The sequence below is a fragment of the Diabrotica virgifera genome, chromosome 10 (genome assembly GCF_917563875.1).
Source record: "Diabrotica virgifera virgifera chromosome 10, PGI_DIABVI_V3a".
Lineage (NCBI taxonomy): Eukaryota > Metazoa > Arthropoda > Insecta > Coleoptera > Chrysomelidae > Diabrotica > Diabrotica virgifera.
This window is the reverse complement of record NC_065452.1, coordinates 150,231,891-150,249,706: the sequence shown is the minus strand read 5'-3', so window position 1 is coordinate 150,249,706 and position 17,816 is coordinate 150,231,891. Positions and strand designations below refer to the sequence as shown.

At 33.0% G+C, this 17,816-nt stretch overlaps 1 protein-coding gene across 1 annotated transcript in view; it reads right to left on the bottom strand.

Moving 5' to 3' along the window:
* The window catches only part of LOC114332482 (atrial natriuretic peptide receptor 1), a 660,741-nt gene extending 643,319 nt beyond the window's left edge, over positions 1-17,422 (bottom strand). Inside the window, exon 1 of the mRNA XM_050663631.1 lies at positions 17,084-17,422. Coding sequence (XP_050519588.1) covers positions 17,084-17,320 — 237 coding nt within the window. The 5' untranslated portion in view covers positions 17,321-17,422. The remainder of the gene's footprint in view (positions 1-17,083) is intronic.
* Positions 17,423-17,816: the final 394 nt, after the last annotated feature.

Below are 17,816 nucleotides of genomic sequence, written 5' to 3'. Positions count from 1 at the left end.
CCGCTTAATTTTTAATTGTAAATATCTCGAAAACTAATCATTTTATCATTAAGAATGAATAATATACTCTTCAGCTTTAACGATAAAATCATTGGTTTTCGAGATATTTGAAGTTTAAAATTAAGCGGCAAAATATATCAATCAATATATCTGTGCCGTTACATGTTTAACTTCAAATATCTCGAAAACTAATGACTTATTCTTACGAGTGAAGAGTATAATTATTTACATAAAGAATATTGCAGAATCGAAAAATTGCACTTAAATGGCAATTCGGCCAGTGGGGTAGAATTTGGGAAGGGTGAACCATTCACTGTCCCTGTCGTAAGCCTCTGGTAATAGCCAGAAACGTTTATTTAACATAATTTCATAGGGTGTATAGTACCTACACTTTCGGCCAAGTATGAAAAGGATGCGTGGAAGAGCTTTAAAATACTGAGCAAAAATAATTTTTAAATTTTTAAATAAAACACCCTGTAACTCAGTAAGGAGTCACATTTTATTTAAGTGGTTTCGCTTAAATCCTAATATTTTGAGGTCTAGAACCTACAACTCAGAGATTGGACATTCTTAATGAAACACCTTGTATATATTATTAATTTTAAAGTCTGACTCATTTCCTATACAATTCTATGAACTTCTGGCTACGGCTTAACAAATATCAGAAGAAAAACCTTTAATAAGTATAGGCACATACAGTAGAGAGAAAGTTAGAGAAGCCCTATTTTTGGGGACTTTGAGCCGATCAGGTTTTTTGGCACTTTTTTAAATTATTTACATTGAAAGTTCATTTTTTTCTGACTTGTACTATTGCAAAAAAAGGTATTTGGAATAAACAATTTAAATATCTTTTAAACTAATCGATGAATCACTTTGAAATTTTGACCGAACCCACTGCAGGAAAAATAGAGGTTTTAGCTCTTCTAGAGGTCCATAAAAACACTTGTCAGATACCTGACCAGGTCAAAGTTCCGGAAATATCTTATTTCTCTGTACTACATATACAGGGTGGAAGGCACTCATGGAATAAAATTATTTCTGTCCTTGTTTCAAAAAAATTATAAAAAATGCTGAGACTCGTCGATTTTTAAATAAAAATGTGCACTTTTTAAACATAAATTTAAATGTACAGGGTGATTCTTTCAAGTCTAGCAGAGTCCATAAGATTTATTTTTAATGGAACACCCTGTATATTCTTATATTTTTAAAAGCTGCTTAGCAACCTGATTTCAACGAACTGTATCATGCAGTATGTATTATGAATAATAGAGGGTGAAATTTTGAAAGTAACAAGTATGGAAACCACTTATGGAATAAAATTATTTGTGTCCTTATTTTAAAAAATAATAAAAAATACTGGGACATGTCAACTTTTAAATTCAAATGGGCGTTTTAAAAACATAAATTAAAATATACAGGGTGATTCACATAAGTACGGAATAGTTAATGATCTTTAGTTTTAATGAATCACCCTGTATATTTTTATATGCTTAGAATCTGCTAAACAACCTCATATCAAAAAAGTGTACACCTATTATGTAGGATCTATTATGAATAATTCAAGATGAAATTTTCGTCAAGATATTAAATACCTATATAAAATTTTGAAATTAATAATTTATCATGCTTTAAATAACAGTATTATTTTTTAAATTAGCTAAATAAAGGCATACATTTTCTAAACTAAGCATTAAATTATTGGGTTTTGTATTTAATGTCCTGACAAAATTTATAAATAATTTCAAAATTTCACCTTGTATTATTCATAATAGACCCTAAATAATACACTTTTTTGAGATGAGGTTTCTTAGCAGATTCTAAAAATATAAAAATATACAGGGTGATTCATTAAAACTAAAAATCATGAACTATACTGTACTTGCGTGAATCACCCTGTATATTTAAATTTATGTTTGTAAAGCGCCCATTTGAATTTAAAAGTTGACGTATGCCTGTATTTTTTATAATTTTTTAAAATAAGGACACAAACAATTTTATTCCATAAGTGGTTTCCATACTTGTTAATTTCAAAATTTCAGGTTATTAAGCAGGTTTTAAAAATATAAGAATATATGAGGTGTTCCATTAAAAGTAAAGCATATGGGCTCTGCTAGACTTGCAAGGATCACCTGTATATTTAAATTTATGTTTAAAAAGTGCACATTTTTATTTAAAAATCGACGGGTCTCAGCGTTTTTTATAATTTTTTTAACAAGGACAGAAATAATTTTATTCCATAAGTGCCTTCCACACTGTATATAGTGGAACTGTTTTACGAAATCATCGTCTATACAAGAACAGAAATGTTTATCATCGATAATATAATATATTTACACCTAAAGATATATACATTTTGGTACGGCTATAAAATTACTACATATAATTGATTTATTGCTCTTGATTTGAGGACGTAATATAAAAATTTTTTTAATGTTTTCTACATTATTAAGCATTTCTAAAATAAAATTTTTTCTCTGTAAGCCTTCTTGAACAAAATCAATCAATTTATAATTTGTGTAACGAAGAACTGTCTAGCTTATAATCTTGTAAATATAATTAATTGGTTTATCAGTCATAGAGCCTATCACTTAGAATATCGTTTAAAAGCACTTTACAGGGAAAAGAAAATTAAAAAATAATGGTGGTATCACTGATAGAAGAATATGATTCATTATGTCGCACATCCCATTCAAAAGTGTATTAACTCAGTTTCATTTTTGGATTTTTCTACTCTCTTAGTATATATACAGGGTGTCCCGAAAAGATTGGTCATAAATTATACCACAGATTCTGGGGTCAAAAATAGGTCGATTGAACCTCACTTACCTATATACAATAGTGCACACAAAAAAAGTTTCAGCCCTTTGAAGTTACAAAATGAAAATCGATTTTTTTTTCATATATCGAGAACTCTTAGAGATTTTTTATTGAAAATAGATATGTGGCATTCTTATGACAACAACATCTTAAATAAAAATTAAAGTGAAATTTGTGCACCCCATAAAAATTTTATGGGGGTCTTGTTCCCTTAAACCCCCCCAAACTTTTGTGTACGTTCCAAATAAATTATTATTGTGGCACCATTAATGAAACACAATGTTTTTAAAACTTTTTGCCTCCTAGTACTTTTTCGATAAGCCACTGTTTATCGAGATATTTTGAATATTTGTCGAATCCACCACATATTTGTATATGGTTAAGTACGATTATAGAGACCTGTTAATAATCGGAAAATTTATTTATAATTTACATTTTTAGGTATATTTTGAAAAAGAAGCCATATCTCGATAAAAGGTGACTTATCAAAAAAAGACAAAGAGGCAAACATTTTTTTAAAACACTGTGTTTAACTAATGGCACCAAAATAATAGTTTAATTGGAACGTACACAAACATTTGGGGGGTTTAAAGGAACAAAACCCCCATAAAATTTTTATGTAAATATATTAAAAAATAAGCCACATCTCGATAAAAACTGGCTTATCAAAAAAATAATAAGAGGCAAAAAAGTTCTAAAAACGTTGTGATTAACTAATGGTACCACAATAATGAATTAATTGGAACGTACACAAAAGTTTGGGGGGTTTAAGGGAACAAAACCCCTATAAAATTTTTATGGGGTGGACCAATTTCACTATAATTTTGTTTTAAGATGTTTCTGCTATGAGAATGATACATGTCCATTTTCAATAAAAAATCTCTAGTAGTTTTCGATATATTGAAAAAAATCGATTTTCATTTTGTAACTTCAAAGGGCTGTAACTTTTTTTATGAGCACATTTGTACTAAGGTATGTTAGGTTCAATCGAACTATTTTTGGTCGCAGAATATGTGGTATAATTTATGACCATTCTTTTCGGGACACCCTGTATATTAACTATGATTGCAATATCTATATCCTATGTCATAAAGAGTAAAGAGCTTCATTTTGATACAGATTTTCATTACGGTACAGATTGTTAACCAATAGAATCGCGAGATGACGTTCTGTTTCAAAGGTGGCTCATGCGCAATGAGTAAGTCAAAAGCATACACCTTGATACGATGGGCATATTGAAAATTTATCCTCAAATTCATTTTAACAATAAGTCTAACATTCAAAATACACTTATCACAAAAAGTATCGCATAATTTTTGAAACAAAAAAAGTTTAAAATTAATTTTTAATTTAAGTATAGCAGAATATTGTAATATTCGTCTATCGTCTCCTGTAGGTGTCTACAAATCCATAACATTTCAAGTTGAAGAGTGTTTTTGCCGAAAGAAACACAGAAAAGAAAACTTTGTTAAAGGAGAATATTTATTTTGGATATTTCTGTTCAAGAATTTGATCTCTGCACTAGGTCTGCTTGATTTTTTAATGGGGAGGTGCGTTATTACACAAAATCTGGCATTTAACGTCAGAACGAGCATCCCAAATGGTAGCTTTAATTGGAGATGGAAGAGTGCAGCAATATCTTGCTGATGTTATGGGAGTCCACTAGAGATTGCAATTGCTGGATCCAGCATCCAGCAATCCAGCTGGATCCAGCACTTTTTTACATGCCGGATCCAGCAAACTGTGCTGGATCCAGCAGCGCGGATCCGCAAACGTGTCAAATTCGAAATAAGTTACTGAATGTCTCCATTAGCCTCTTTATTCAAAGCTGTAAGTCGGCATCTTGCCATTCTATCGCGCTAGGAGTAGCTCACTATGATGGAAAGTTTCTACAGCCTAGTTTGCATCGATAAAGCGTTGATAGACATTGATTCTGCGATAAAATTCTCTGCTGGCGAGTGGTCAATAATTAATGAATTGATGGCCACTCTCTAACCGGTAAAACTGGCTGTAGAAGCTCTTTGCAGAAGAGAGTCCACTTTGATAACGGCGAACGACGGACACAAGCATGACATTTGCCTTAGACAAACTAAATAGCCAGGACTCTAGCCTTAATGCCAATCTATCGGAAGCACTACGCAACATAATCGTGGAACAGTATCTCTCTGAAATTATAGGTACATTAGTTTACTTACAAAATCAAAAAAGTGTGACGAAGGACTAAACAATCCTGGTTATTTTTTTTTTATTATTTAAAAAGACAAAGTCGCATCCACCCGAAGGTTATTAGCGACATTTCTGTAACATTTGTAACAATATTAAATCAAAAATTGGTAAAAATGAATTACAATTTGTATACAATTAAACCTTTGGAGCAATAATTGGATTCCACGTACTAACATTTTATTTTTGGAATGAACTTTTAGATCGCTAACGACACTCCGACACTCTTTTTCTGATGCATCATTAGTGATAGCGTTACGCGCACTAGTATCTGCTTGTTCATATTTCCTTCAATGCCTATGTGGGATGGTATCCACAGGAAGTGGATTCTTCTGAAACTTTCTTGAGCTTCCATTAGTTCGGCCTAGGTTCTTTTCTCAATGGGGTGTTTATGGTATATATTTTGCATAGCTTTGACTGTGCTAAGAGAGTCGGAAAGGACTGGGCAACAAGGGAGGTCTTTAATATATACATAGTTTGATGGCTTTAAACAAACCAAAGAGCTCTGCAGTATAGATTCTGTAATTCAGTGAAAGATGTAGGAGCATAACATGGCGATGAAAAATTCCATCAATATTCTTTTGAAATAAAAACTTGAATCTTAATGTTGGCTTAATTGAGATGTGCCACTTTCCCAATCTGACGCCTCACTGCCAATATAACGATGAATTTTTTTCTTTATGGACGTGAATTTTCGTTTTATGGATCTTACCTTTAAATGGGGGTAAACTAGAGCGAGCATATGGGACAAAGCTGATAGGTCTGTGGTATATTCTTGAATTGTGGTTATAGAATCTGTTGATCCCGTGATATTCATTAGGAGCATGTTAAGTTGATCAAAGTTTAGAGGGAAAGGTAGAGGGGGATTTTCTATGAAGTTTTTAGCAGGGTCAAGTAAGAGAGAAAATGAGCATGAAGAAGTGCTTGCTGAACTAATTTTAGCTTTTTTAGATTTTGCTTGGACTTTAGGTGGTGGAAAAATATTACATTCTTTTGAAGATGGATCTGCTTCAGGTGAAATAATTTCATCAAAGTTACGTTTTGGTTGATTAATTATGTGACTGTCCTTATTTGATGCATCTTCTTTGTTCGGTATCTCCGGGACATTGGCAATAGACATTTGTTCACACTGAGAAAGGTTTGTATCATTGGGTGCTTGCAAAGATATATTTGTTGCGCTGGATACCGATGCTTCATTGTTTTGGTTGGGGTTTAGTTGAGCTAGTGGTTCGGAGCACTGTGATGCAATGTGACCTGACTTCTTGCATCTAAAGCAAACGAAACTATCTTGAGAGATGAATATTCTATATATCATGTTGTCAAAAACAAGAGTAAATGACTCTGGTAGTGTTAGACTGTGACGACTGATATAGATTTGTCTTCGAAAACTAAGACTGTGATTGAACTCAGGCATGGAAGCACTAATTTTGAGGAATGTCATGGTGGAGACAGGAACTATGCCGATTTTTTGTAACTCATTGATTAGCAAGTCGTGCGGTATTGAAGGACATACGCCGGAGAGCACAAGTCGTTCCGCTGGTGTAACTAACCTTCTTGCTCTGACAATTTCACCTTGTATTTCTATTTGACCATGATTATTCATAAAATCATCCACTATTTGTTTATTGGATGAATACATACATATGCGATTATTAGATAATCTAGAAGAGAAGATTATATTTTTCGGTTGAATTATATTTCCAAGTGGGAGAAGGTAGTCTTGAAGTTTGGTGTTTTCTAAGGCACTAAAGATAATTGCTTGGGACTTTAAAGGAAATTGCACTCTCGACGCTGCCAAAGAGTATGACTGTGATGCGTTTATTTTACTTTGATGGCCTTGTATTGTAGAACTGTTGTGGGATTCCATGTTTGAATTCATTTCGATAAACGTTAAGTGAAAAGTAAGTCCGACCCTGTACACCTGCTAAAACAGGTATATAGGTCTTTACTAAAAGCGGTTATTTTGCTGGTAAAACTGGATTTGTGTATTGACAACAATAACAAATAATTGCAATTTGCTGACTTTAATGCTAATTTTACTGGATATTATGTAAAGAGTTTGTACACTTACAGTTTATTTCAATATATCACTGAGATTCACAATTTATAACTTATATTAAGCTTTGTTAATATTTAAAAATATTCGGAGCCCACATTGAATACAACATTATAGTTATCGATGCAGGGTCGGTCTCCAATCCTGGTTATTTCCAATGCGACAGGAGATGAAAAATTTGTTGATTCGTATAAATAAACAAGTAACTGTGGAACCAGTGTAAGAGGACATAATGAAAGAAGATGGGCCAACTAATCCGGAGTCCGTGAATTTTACTTTGGAACAATTGAGATTGAATTGAAACGAGAAAAAGAAAACTTTTATAACAAAAAAAAATGGTTCTCAAAAAGATTACGAAAAGATTTTGGAAAAGGGAATGGCCGTTTATGAGACCAAAGGAGTGGAAGGCGGTCATTTGTCAATGGTCTATGACTATTTGATGACCTTAAAACCGACCAGCACAGAGGTCGGAAGGGCTTCCTCCGCAACCGGCTATATGTGCAGTATGTGCGAAGTAGGTAAGGCCTATGTTTTTTAAGGTCTCACTTCCAAGAAACTAAATGTGCATGTTTAAAAATTTGGAAATTTAAAAAATTTCAAAATTTAGAATACAGACAAAAAACATTAAAATCGTGTTTTTATTGTGATTTCACATTTTGCTGGATCCGCGCTGGATTCAGGCCAATCTTGCAAAAATCCAGCTGGATTGAAAATGCTGCTGGATAATCCCTAGAGTCCACCAATCCAACGTTTCAAGAGCTTTAAAAAGAATGTAGAGTATACCTACACAAGATATGTATAATGTTCGAATAAGTGCCAATCTTGCAAAAATCCAGCTGGATTGAAAATGCTGCTGGATAATCCCTAGAGTCCACCAATCCAACGTTTCAAGAGCTTTAAAAAGAATGTAGAGTATACCTACACAAGATATGTATAATGTTCGAATAAGTGCCAATTCGGTTAGAAACAGATTAAGGGAATTTGGAATCAGAGCCAGAATGCCTGCTACTGCTGCATTGTTAACGAGGACACATCGTACGGCACATTTAAGTTTTGCATCAGAATATGTCGATTGAGACATAACGACTAGACTAATATTCTTTTTATTAATGAGTCAAAAACTGCATTTTTGGGTATGACAGTGCAAAGTTCGACAGTGAAAACTCAAGCAGACTTGGTGCACAGATAAAATTTTTGAACACAAATGTCTAAAATAAATATTTTCTTTTAACAACGTTTTGTTACTTGTTTTTTTTTTCTGCAAAAACATGCTTCAACTTGAAATGTTATGGGTTTTTAGACACCTAAAGAAAACGATAGACGAGTATTATTATATATAAAAATTAAAAATTATTTTTAAACTTTTTTCTGTTTCAAAATGTGATACTTTTTGTGATTGGTGTATAGATGTATCAAAAAAGAATTAATAAAATAATCATATAACTTCTTAATTTATTTGTATTACAAAATAAATAAATTTCAATATATTTTTTGTTGTGAATGATTATATAAAAAGTCGTGTATACAACTTGCATTTATTTGTCATTATGATACTCGTATTCTATACGATATTTGACATTTATCGGTGTCATATCCCTCATACTCGCATCAGAATGACCATATTGACCATCGTTAAATAATGCTCTTTTCATAATATTATTATTATACTATTATCTCACCAATAAAAAGCATTTATGCATCATCTTTTTCCTCAAAGCACTGTAATATCTCAACTTCTTCAACAATCTTCAACAAAAATATTTCGTCGATGGAACGAATCGATATGTTACAATTAAAAATTAAAAGCTAATGATATTTGACTCAGATATTATTGCATGTCACATTTTTTATCGTAAAACAAAATAAAAATTCTTTTAATTACTTAAAGCCTTGTAATTTGGCTATCTGTGGGCAAATTTTCAGCCAAATCTAATGATATTTATTTTGGGAATTGAGGAAAATGTAAAAAATGGGGTTTTTACACTAAAATTTGATCAAAACATTAAAATAACTTGATATAATGCCGTATAATGACATATTTTGAGTCCCTTCTATTGAAACATCATTTTTCTATTCATACCTTTATGATAAAATTATGATACGCCATTATGATAAAATATACAAATTTATTTAAATAAATACCTAATCAGTGTAAAATCGTTAAAAGTTATATTTAAAACACTCAAGGAAAAAAACGACTGTTCGGGCTTAAATGTCTTATTTTTATGTTAAACGGAAGTTATACACCAAAAAGTGGAGACAAACGGAGTTTGAAATGAAATTACTCTTTAATATTTTGAGTTTTTACGGTCTAGAACGGGCTGTGCGATACGACCGCGTGGATAACCCGCGTTAAAAAAGGTAATTTTCCTGGTCAGACGAAGGTTTATCAAATATTGTAATAAAATCACACGTGCAATTAGCACTTATTTTTCAAATCCTCGTAGAATTAGTGATCTGGTGCTAACTGATAATTATGTTGTTCGTCAAAAGTTAAGCATATTCCGAAAAAGTGTTTGCCAAAAAAGAATTTTTTTCATTTATGTTTGAAAAGGCAATAATTTCATATCAGAAAGCTAAAAGAATAGTAATTGGTAAAGAACCATATGTCTATGACATTCCCATTTCAGGATAGGTTGTATAGCGTTCTTTGTTGACGAAATGCCCTTGAAGGTGCTCTAATAGCGAAAGTGCTTGGCCAAAATTAATAAGTAGCTATGCTCGATATCTGAATTTTATTTGTAAAATTCATATATTTGAAAATGTATAAACTTTTTCAATTTCTCTGAAATCCAAAAATGCAGCAGCATTATTCTCTAGTTAAATCGGAAGAGAGGAAGAGTCTATACCGGCTTCGGGGATTTTCCCCTCATCAGTAGTCCCATATCCTCTTCTCTCCAATTCAACCAGGTACCTTGCTTTGGGCCTTTCCGGATTGCAAAGAAAGAAATGCCACGACTATCGTAGAGACACCTACCAAGAAACAAAATAAGTTATCAATCCAGTAGCACAGAAAACGACAATAAATATCGTTCTCATAGCACTAGATTGACAACAGGTAGAAGTTGTCTGGTTACTACCCCCCGTGACTTTCAAAAATTATAAGCCTTACGGGTGCCGAGACGAACATTAAGATAAGGGAATTTTAAATAATTCCCTTATACAGCCAAATAATAATAAATAATTTGGCTGTATGGCCAAAAATGTATAAACATTTTCAATTTCTTTGCAATCCGAAAATGCAGATGAGGGAATTTTAAATAATTCACATTAAAATTCCCTCATCTTAATGTTCGTCTCGGCACCCGTATGGCTTATAACTTTTGAACGTCACGGGGGTACTAACCAGAGAACTTCCACCTGTTGTTGATATTTATTGTCTTTTCTGTGCTACTGGATTGAGAACTTATTTTGTTTCTTGGTACATGTCTCTACGATATCCGTGGCATTTCTTTCTTTGCAAACCGGTATAGACTCTTCCTGCATTCTCGGATTTAACTAGAGGATAATGCTGCTGCATTTTCGGATTGCCAAGAAATTGAAAATGTTTATACAGTTTTAATTTATTTACTCTTTTGTGGAGTACTTAGGAAGCTTTCTCGTTGGAACTCTACCACGCTGAGCAGATGGGACGTGAATTATTTAAAATTCCCTCATCTTAATGTTCGTCTCGGCACCCGTATGGCTTATAATTTTTGAAAGTCACGGGGGTAGTAGCCAGAGAATTTCCACCTGTTGTCAATCTAGTGGTATGAGAATGATATTTATTGTCGTTTTGGTGCTACTGGATTGAGAACTTATTTTGTTTCATATATTTGAGCATTCAACCATATCTTATTAATATTCTAATTGTGGTTACTAGCTCATTTTCTTTTTGAATTTTTAATAAAACTTCCTGATTTGTAACGTGGTCAGTATAAGATATCTCCACGATTTGACGATAAAGCCACATTTCGATAGCTTCAGTTTTCTTTCACTTGGTGTCTGTGAGAGTCCACGACTCAACACGACGAGGGAATACTTATAATGAAGAATGACTGTCAATTTGTTACTGGCATTTATAAAATACTGAAATTAAAACCCAACTATAGCCTCAGGTTTTCTTAACATCAAGGGCGGATCCAGGGAGCCATGGCCCCCTCCGAGACTTAAAAAAAAATATAATATTAAATATTTAAATGTAAAGACTGAAATAGTTTTGTACACACTTATGACAACAGGTAAAAGGGGGAGAAGTGTACTTTTGAAGTGTGTAAAATTAATAATTCTTAGCTGAGCGCTTTCGGCTTATAAAGCCATCTTCGGAGCTATGCTACAATAAAAGATCTCTAATGAATAATTGATCTTAGAATTCAAAGTTTAACTTACGTCAAAAAGGTCAAAATACCACTATGAAGAGAGATGGGTTCCATTTATGATATGAAATACTTCTGTTTCTTATGTAGTTTTTTATTGGCTGGAAAAAACCTTGTCTGTCTGTTTAAAAAATTGTTCAATATGCTGTTGGTTATTTTTGTATCCAGAAAAGTTAAACATCAAGAACGAGCACAAAGGACTTTCACACGAAAATTACATTATATATAAAACGAATATTTGATCATGGTAAGGTCAAAATGCTATCTGACACCGCAGTATTCAAATGGTAAACTTTTTTTGACCTTACCATGATCAAATATTCGTTTTCTATATAATGTAATTTTCGTGTGAAAGTCCTTTGTGCTCGTTCTTGATGTTTAACTTTTCTGGATACAAAAATAACCAACAGCATATTGAACAATTTTTGAAACAGACAGACAAGGTTTTTTCCAACCAATAGAAAACTACATAAGAAACAGAAGTATTTCATATCATAAATGGAACCCATCTCTCTTCATAGTGGTATTTTGACCTTTTTGACGTAAGTTAAACTTTGAATTCTAAGATCAATTATTCATTAGAGATCTTTTATTGTAGCATAGCTCCGAAGATGGCTTTATAAGCCGAAAGCGCTCAGCTAAAATTTATTAATTTTACACACTTCAAAAGTACACTTCTCCCCCTTTTACCTGTTATTAAATATTTGCAGTTCAAATGTTTTTAGTTTCAAACACATATGTATATATACGGTGACCATATGTACTTATTTAAGTAGGACAGTACTTATTTTTAAATATTGTCCTAATGTACTTTAAAACCTTTCCAAGGACAGGCAAATGTACTTATTTTTTCTAAAAAATGAATATTTTTATATTTCACTATGTACTTTTAAACAAATTTCTTTGTATACTGTTTCAGGTATTGCAGCTTTTGTGTCTTGATGGTTTCCAATATTTCCATTCTTTTGTTGACTTCGTTGTTTGTGACAGGCTCGGTTCATGCTATCTTCAGGTACCTTCACCCACAGTTCAAATGCTTCCAACTTTTTAGTAGTCGACGTGTTAATTGACCATGCTTCTATCATGTAAAGCAGAGTCGAGAAAACATAACACCTTGCCAGCCTAACTCTCAAGTCTTAATTATTTCAGTTCTCTTACACAAACTACCTTTCTCATTTTATTGAAGTTTGTTCTTGTCCTCTCTATTCGAACTTTGATTTCTTTGGAGTAATCGTTTTTGTGAATAATTATTGTGCCAAGATAGTTGTAGTTTTCAACTTGTTCTAAAGTTTTACCTTTAATTGTCACGCTTTTATCATTATTTTGGGTTTTTGATATCCTCAAAAGTGTTTAGTTTTCTTGATGTTTACTGATAATTCATATTCTTCTCCATACTCAACTATCTTGTGTTTTGGAGGTCTTGGAGGTTGTCCGCTATTATGATAGCGTACCTATGTATGCATATATGCATATATGCATATGCTATATATGCATACCTATCTAATGTTGTTAATTGGCGTTCCATTTACCTTTATTCCTGCTGTTCCTCCCTGAAGAGCTTTTTTCATAATTTCTTCAGAGTATGCACTGAATAGTAGTAGCGTTGATTGAGGTATTGGATACCCATATCAATATTTCAATCAACGGTAGTAGTGACAATACACGCCCCTATCGCACTCCTCTTTTAATTTCGAACTCTTCTGATGTGTGTTCGTTAATGCGTATGTGTGCCTGCTGTTTATAATATAGATTTGTTATAATTCAAAGGTCATTGTATTGTAATTGTTTTGCTTTGAGGACGTCCATTAGCTCTTTGTGGCGGACTTTATCGAAAGCCTTGTTGTAATCTATGAAACAGACGTACATATCCTGGTTCACGTCCAAGCATCTCTGGATTAGTATGTTGAATGCAAAGAGACCTTCACGGGTACCTACGCCTCTACGGAATCCAAATTGGGTTTCTTCAATATCCATATCAAGTGTTTGGTAAATGCGTTTATGAATGATCTTTAAAAACATTTTAAGTGTATGAGACATCAGGCTTATGGTGCGGTGGTCGTGCACAAAACTTCACTGCACAAGTGAAATATTTTTACACAAAATGTTTAACCTACCTAGACAACTGGAGTACAAATTTTCATGAATTTAAAGTATTCAAAAGGATAGATCTAAGAAGTGAAATAACATGGAACGATGTTTGTTATTCTCTCGAAATTTTTAAATTGTATATCAAGGCAACCATGTTAAATAAAGATCAACTCTTTGGCGAACTGGGAATTTTGAAAGACGTGGCTACAAGTGAAAAAATTGCGTGGAACAGAGAAGAAAAAAATAGTCAGGATCGATAACTTGAAGTTTTTAAATGTGTAGATCAATTGAAACTGAAAAACTTACAAATATTATGCGAATTTATGTTTTGTCTTCCGGGTACTGGTCCGGCTATCGAGCGTTTATTTTCTGTAATAATTATTGGACGTCGGAAAAGTCTCAAATGTCCATATCCACTCTCAAGGCAGCGATGCTGGTGTATGCAAATTTTGATGAGACTTGTATGAAATGTTTCATTTACTTTAGTCGAAGCCGGACCTTCTTAAATTAATTTTAAGTTCAGAAAAATATGAATGATCCAAAAACCGGAAGAAGATGAGGCTATTCCAGGTCCCTCATAATAAAAACTCATAATTACAGGCTTGCAACTTTTTCAAAGTTAATATAATGTGTTATGTTTAGTTTAATTGATATAATTTTTTATGTTTAGCTACATAGTTGATTTATTTTTAATGCCAAAAAGTTACATTTGTCCAATAACAAGATACATTTTGCGTTTTTAATACATTTTTGTTTTTTGTACTTTTTTTTCTTTAAAAAGATATGGTCACCGTATGTATATAGGTGTGTATAAAATAAGCGATAAATATGTTTTCTGGACTACAATTGAAAAAATCAGTAACGAAAGCTTCAAGAATGACATAGGATGTTTTGCAAATCAAAATGTTGATAATTTTACAAAGTGTCAATTTTTAGAACGACCTTGACAGTCATCAAAATCGTATCAATTTCCATATTCTGTACACATAAAGAATAGAAAAGAAATGAAGCATTAATTGGGTCACCAGCACTTAGAACAAAGGAATTGGTTGGTACTTTCGCACAGTCAAAGGGAATTGATTTACAAGTAGTGCGTTCTATTTTTCTAGCGAAAAATACGGTCACAATAAAGGGATGATAGCCCAAAGCCTTTTCACGAAACCTTTAACATGTTTCGCCAAACTCATGGTGAAAGACGGAGCCATACAAACCCATGAAAAAACATAATACCACAAGGAGTGCGTTAAGGTTGGGCTGGATTTTCTACAAAGTTATCGCAACCCACAAAAGTCAGTCATTAACCAGATAGACTCTCAGAGGTCTAAACAGATACAAGAAAATAAAGAAAGGCCAATAGTAGCATCTATAGTGTTCTTAGGTCGACAAAATATTCCTCTAAGAGGCCATCGTGATGATAGCCTGCTGCTTCTAGACGAAGATGCTGGACCTAGCAATGAGGAAAATTGTTAAGGTATAAACTCGCATCAGAAAATAAGACTCTTAAACAACACCTATCCACAGCATCTTCCCGAGCAACATACATTAGTAGCACCAGTCAAGATCAATTGATAACATGTTGTGGTGAAGAAATAATTGAACAAATAATGAATCAGGTTCAAAGTGCAAATTATTACTCTGTCATATTTGATGAAATGACCGACCTATCCCACGTGGAACAGCTTTCTCTAAATTTGAGATACATGCACAATAACAACATTCGTGAAGACTTTGTCAAGTTCATTGACGCTTATGAAAATATAAAAATAATTATTGAAAATCATTTATAAACATAGGCGTAACCAGGGGGGTTTTGGGGGTTATAACCCCCCTATTTGGATGTACTTTGAGCTCTATATGCTTAACACCATTACTATTCCATATCCCCCAGAGACCATAAAGTAGTTGCCTTAGGATCATCCTGGTTACACGTTACACCTCTGTCTATAAAGAGGGAAAGAACAAGGCCTGACAGTAGAAGCATTGGGAAAAATAGTATTAGCAAAAGGCCACACGGGCGATAATTTACGGCGCCGTAAGAGCAGTAAACCCATTGGTTGACTAACTCCTCCACCAATTGTAGATGAAATAGAAGTTAGTCAACCAATGCCTCGTCAAGCTTACTGCTCTTACGGCGCCGTAAATTATCGCCCGTGTGGCCTTAGCCTTAAACTTGTTGAAAGAACTGCACATGGATCCGAAGAAATGTGTAAGAATCAGTACTTTAATAATACTTTAATAACTATAAGTTTTCAATGTCTCTATGGTACTCAAAAGAGTGTGAAAAGTGCCTTAACACTCACTATTGTAATCCTAATTTTTAAAAATTACCCCCAGACCCTCCTACCACTACCCAAAAAAATTTCATGGCCCCTCCCGAAAATCGGTCCTGGATCCGCCTTTGCTTAACATTCTGTTTTTGATTCATTCATTTATGTTGAATGATAAAAAGTTAGGTACTTTAACAACTAGACATGTTCTTCATCAATACACGGTGTTTCTAAATAAGAGCGACAAACTTTAAGGGGTAATTCTGCATGAAAAAATAATGACCGTTTGCTTTTTAATGGTATGTCTGCGAATGCTTCGTTTCCGAGATATGGGATGTTGAATTTTTTCTTACAAACTGACGATTTATTTTATTACATAGTTTAAAACCGGTTGAGATATGCCAATGAAATTTGGTGGATTTTAAGACGTAGTTATTGCAGATTTTTTGACATAAAATTAAGAATTTTGTATTCACCATTAGCGTGCATACGAGTAATATGATCTGTGATATTACACGTATGCGCGCTAATGGTGAATATTAAATTCTTAATTGTATGTCAAAAAATGTGCAATAACTACGTCTTAAAAACCACCAAATTTCATTGGCCTATCTCAACCGGTTTTAAAACAATAAAATAAATCGTCAGTTTGTAAGAAAAAATTAAACATCCCGTATCTCGGAAAAGAAACATTTGCATACATACGTTTATAAAGCCAAATGTCATTATTTTTTCATGCAGAACTACCCCTTAAAGTTTGTCGCACTTATTTAGAGACACCGTGTATTGATGAAGAACATGTCTAGTTGTTAAAGTACCTAACTCTTTTTTATCCAACATAAACGAATGAATAAAAAAACATAATGTTAAGAAAGCGTGAGGCTATAGTTGGGTTTTAATTTCAGTATTTTATAAATGCTAGAATATTCCACAGGGTGATTCGAACTTTGAGAAGAAAACACAGTTTAATTGGTACACCCAGTGCCCGGTATACAATAAAAATTTACCTGTTTAGCAACAATATTATTACAGTAGTATTGCTGAAGAATCAGGCTATAAGATGTTCAAAAAATCACTTAAGTCGGTCAACAGGTTTAGAAAATATGAGACATCAAAAATGACCAAATTTTTAAGTGGGCCGATTTCTATGCACGTAAGTTTACATGTACATATATTTATGAATAAATTCAATATTTACCAATATTACAAATCAGATCTTGATATACTTATATCATCTTAATATGTAGAGATAAACAAAAAACACAATATATATTTACCCGATCTATATTCACAATATATTTGTCAGATTGAGGTAGTAATACACCTATATGTACCATATACTTCTGGGTAGTATTGTCGAAGATGAGAGGACAAGTAGGACGAACACTACACGGAGGAGGACTCGGATCACAATCAGACAACGGCCACGGTTGCTGCAGCAAAATGCTGTTATTGAATTCCGAATCAGCAGCACAAAATTTGGCGAAGAGAAATAAAAGTAAAAAGTAAAACATCACTAAGATCTTGTATCGCGATTGATCACTTCATAGGCAAAATATAAAATTCGATCTCCCCGGATGTAACACATTTTACGAAAGCATTCAATATACTAAAGTTGATAGCCGATGATAGCAATTACTGATAGTGTGTCGGCGCAAAAGATAATATTTTTACTAAATGATTGGATAGACAAAGTGTTTTAATTGATTTATCACAAAAATGTATTAGCTAAATCGAGTACCTCATGCTACCTGTAAAAATATACTTTCTTATGGTCTATAAATGTAATTACTAAAAACACTGCTCGATTATAAAGCATATTCGATAAATGATCCATGTGAAGCCAGAAGTGGTTGTTTGAGGATTATTTGCTTATCGTTGGAGTAAATTATTTTTAAATATCGTCCACTTACGTATATAAACACAAAGCAAACACCATTAAATCAGACGTTTTGGACAAGATTCTGTCACCGAACTGCAACTACAATAAATAAAACTAGTCGGATCAAA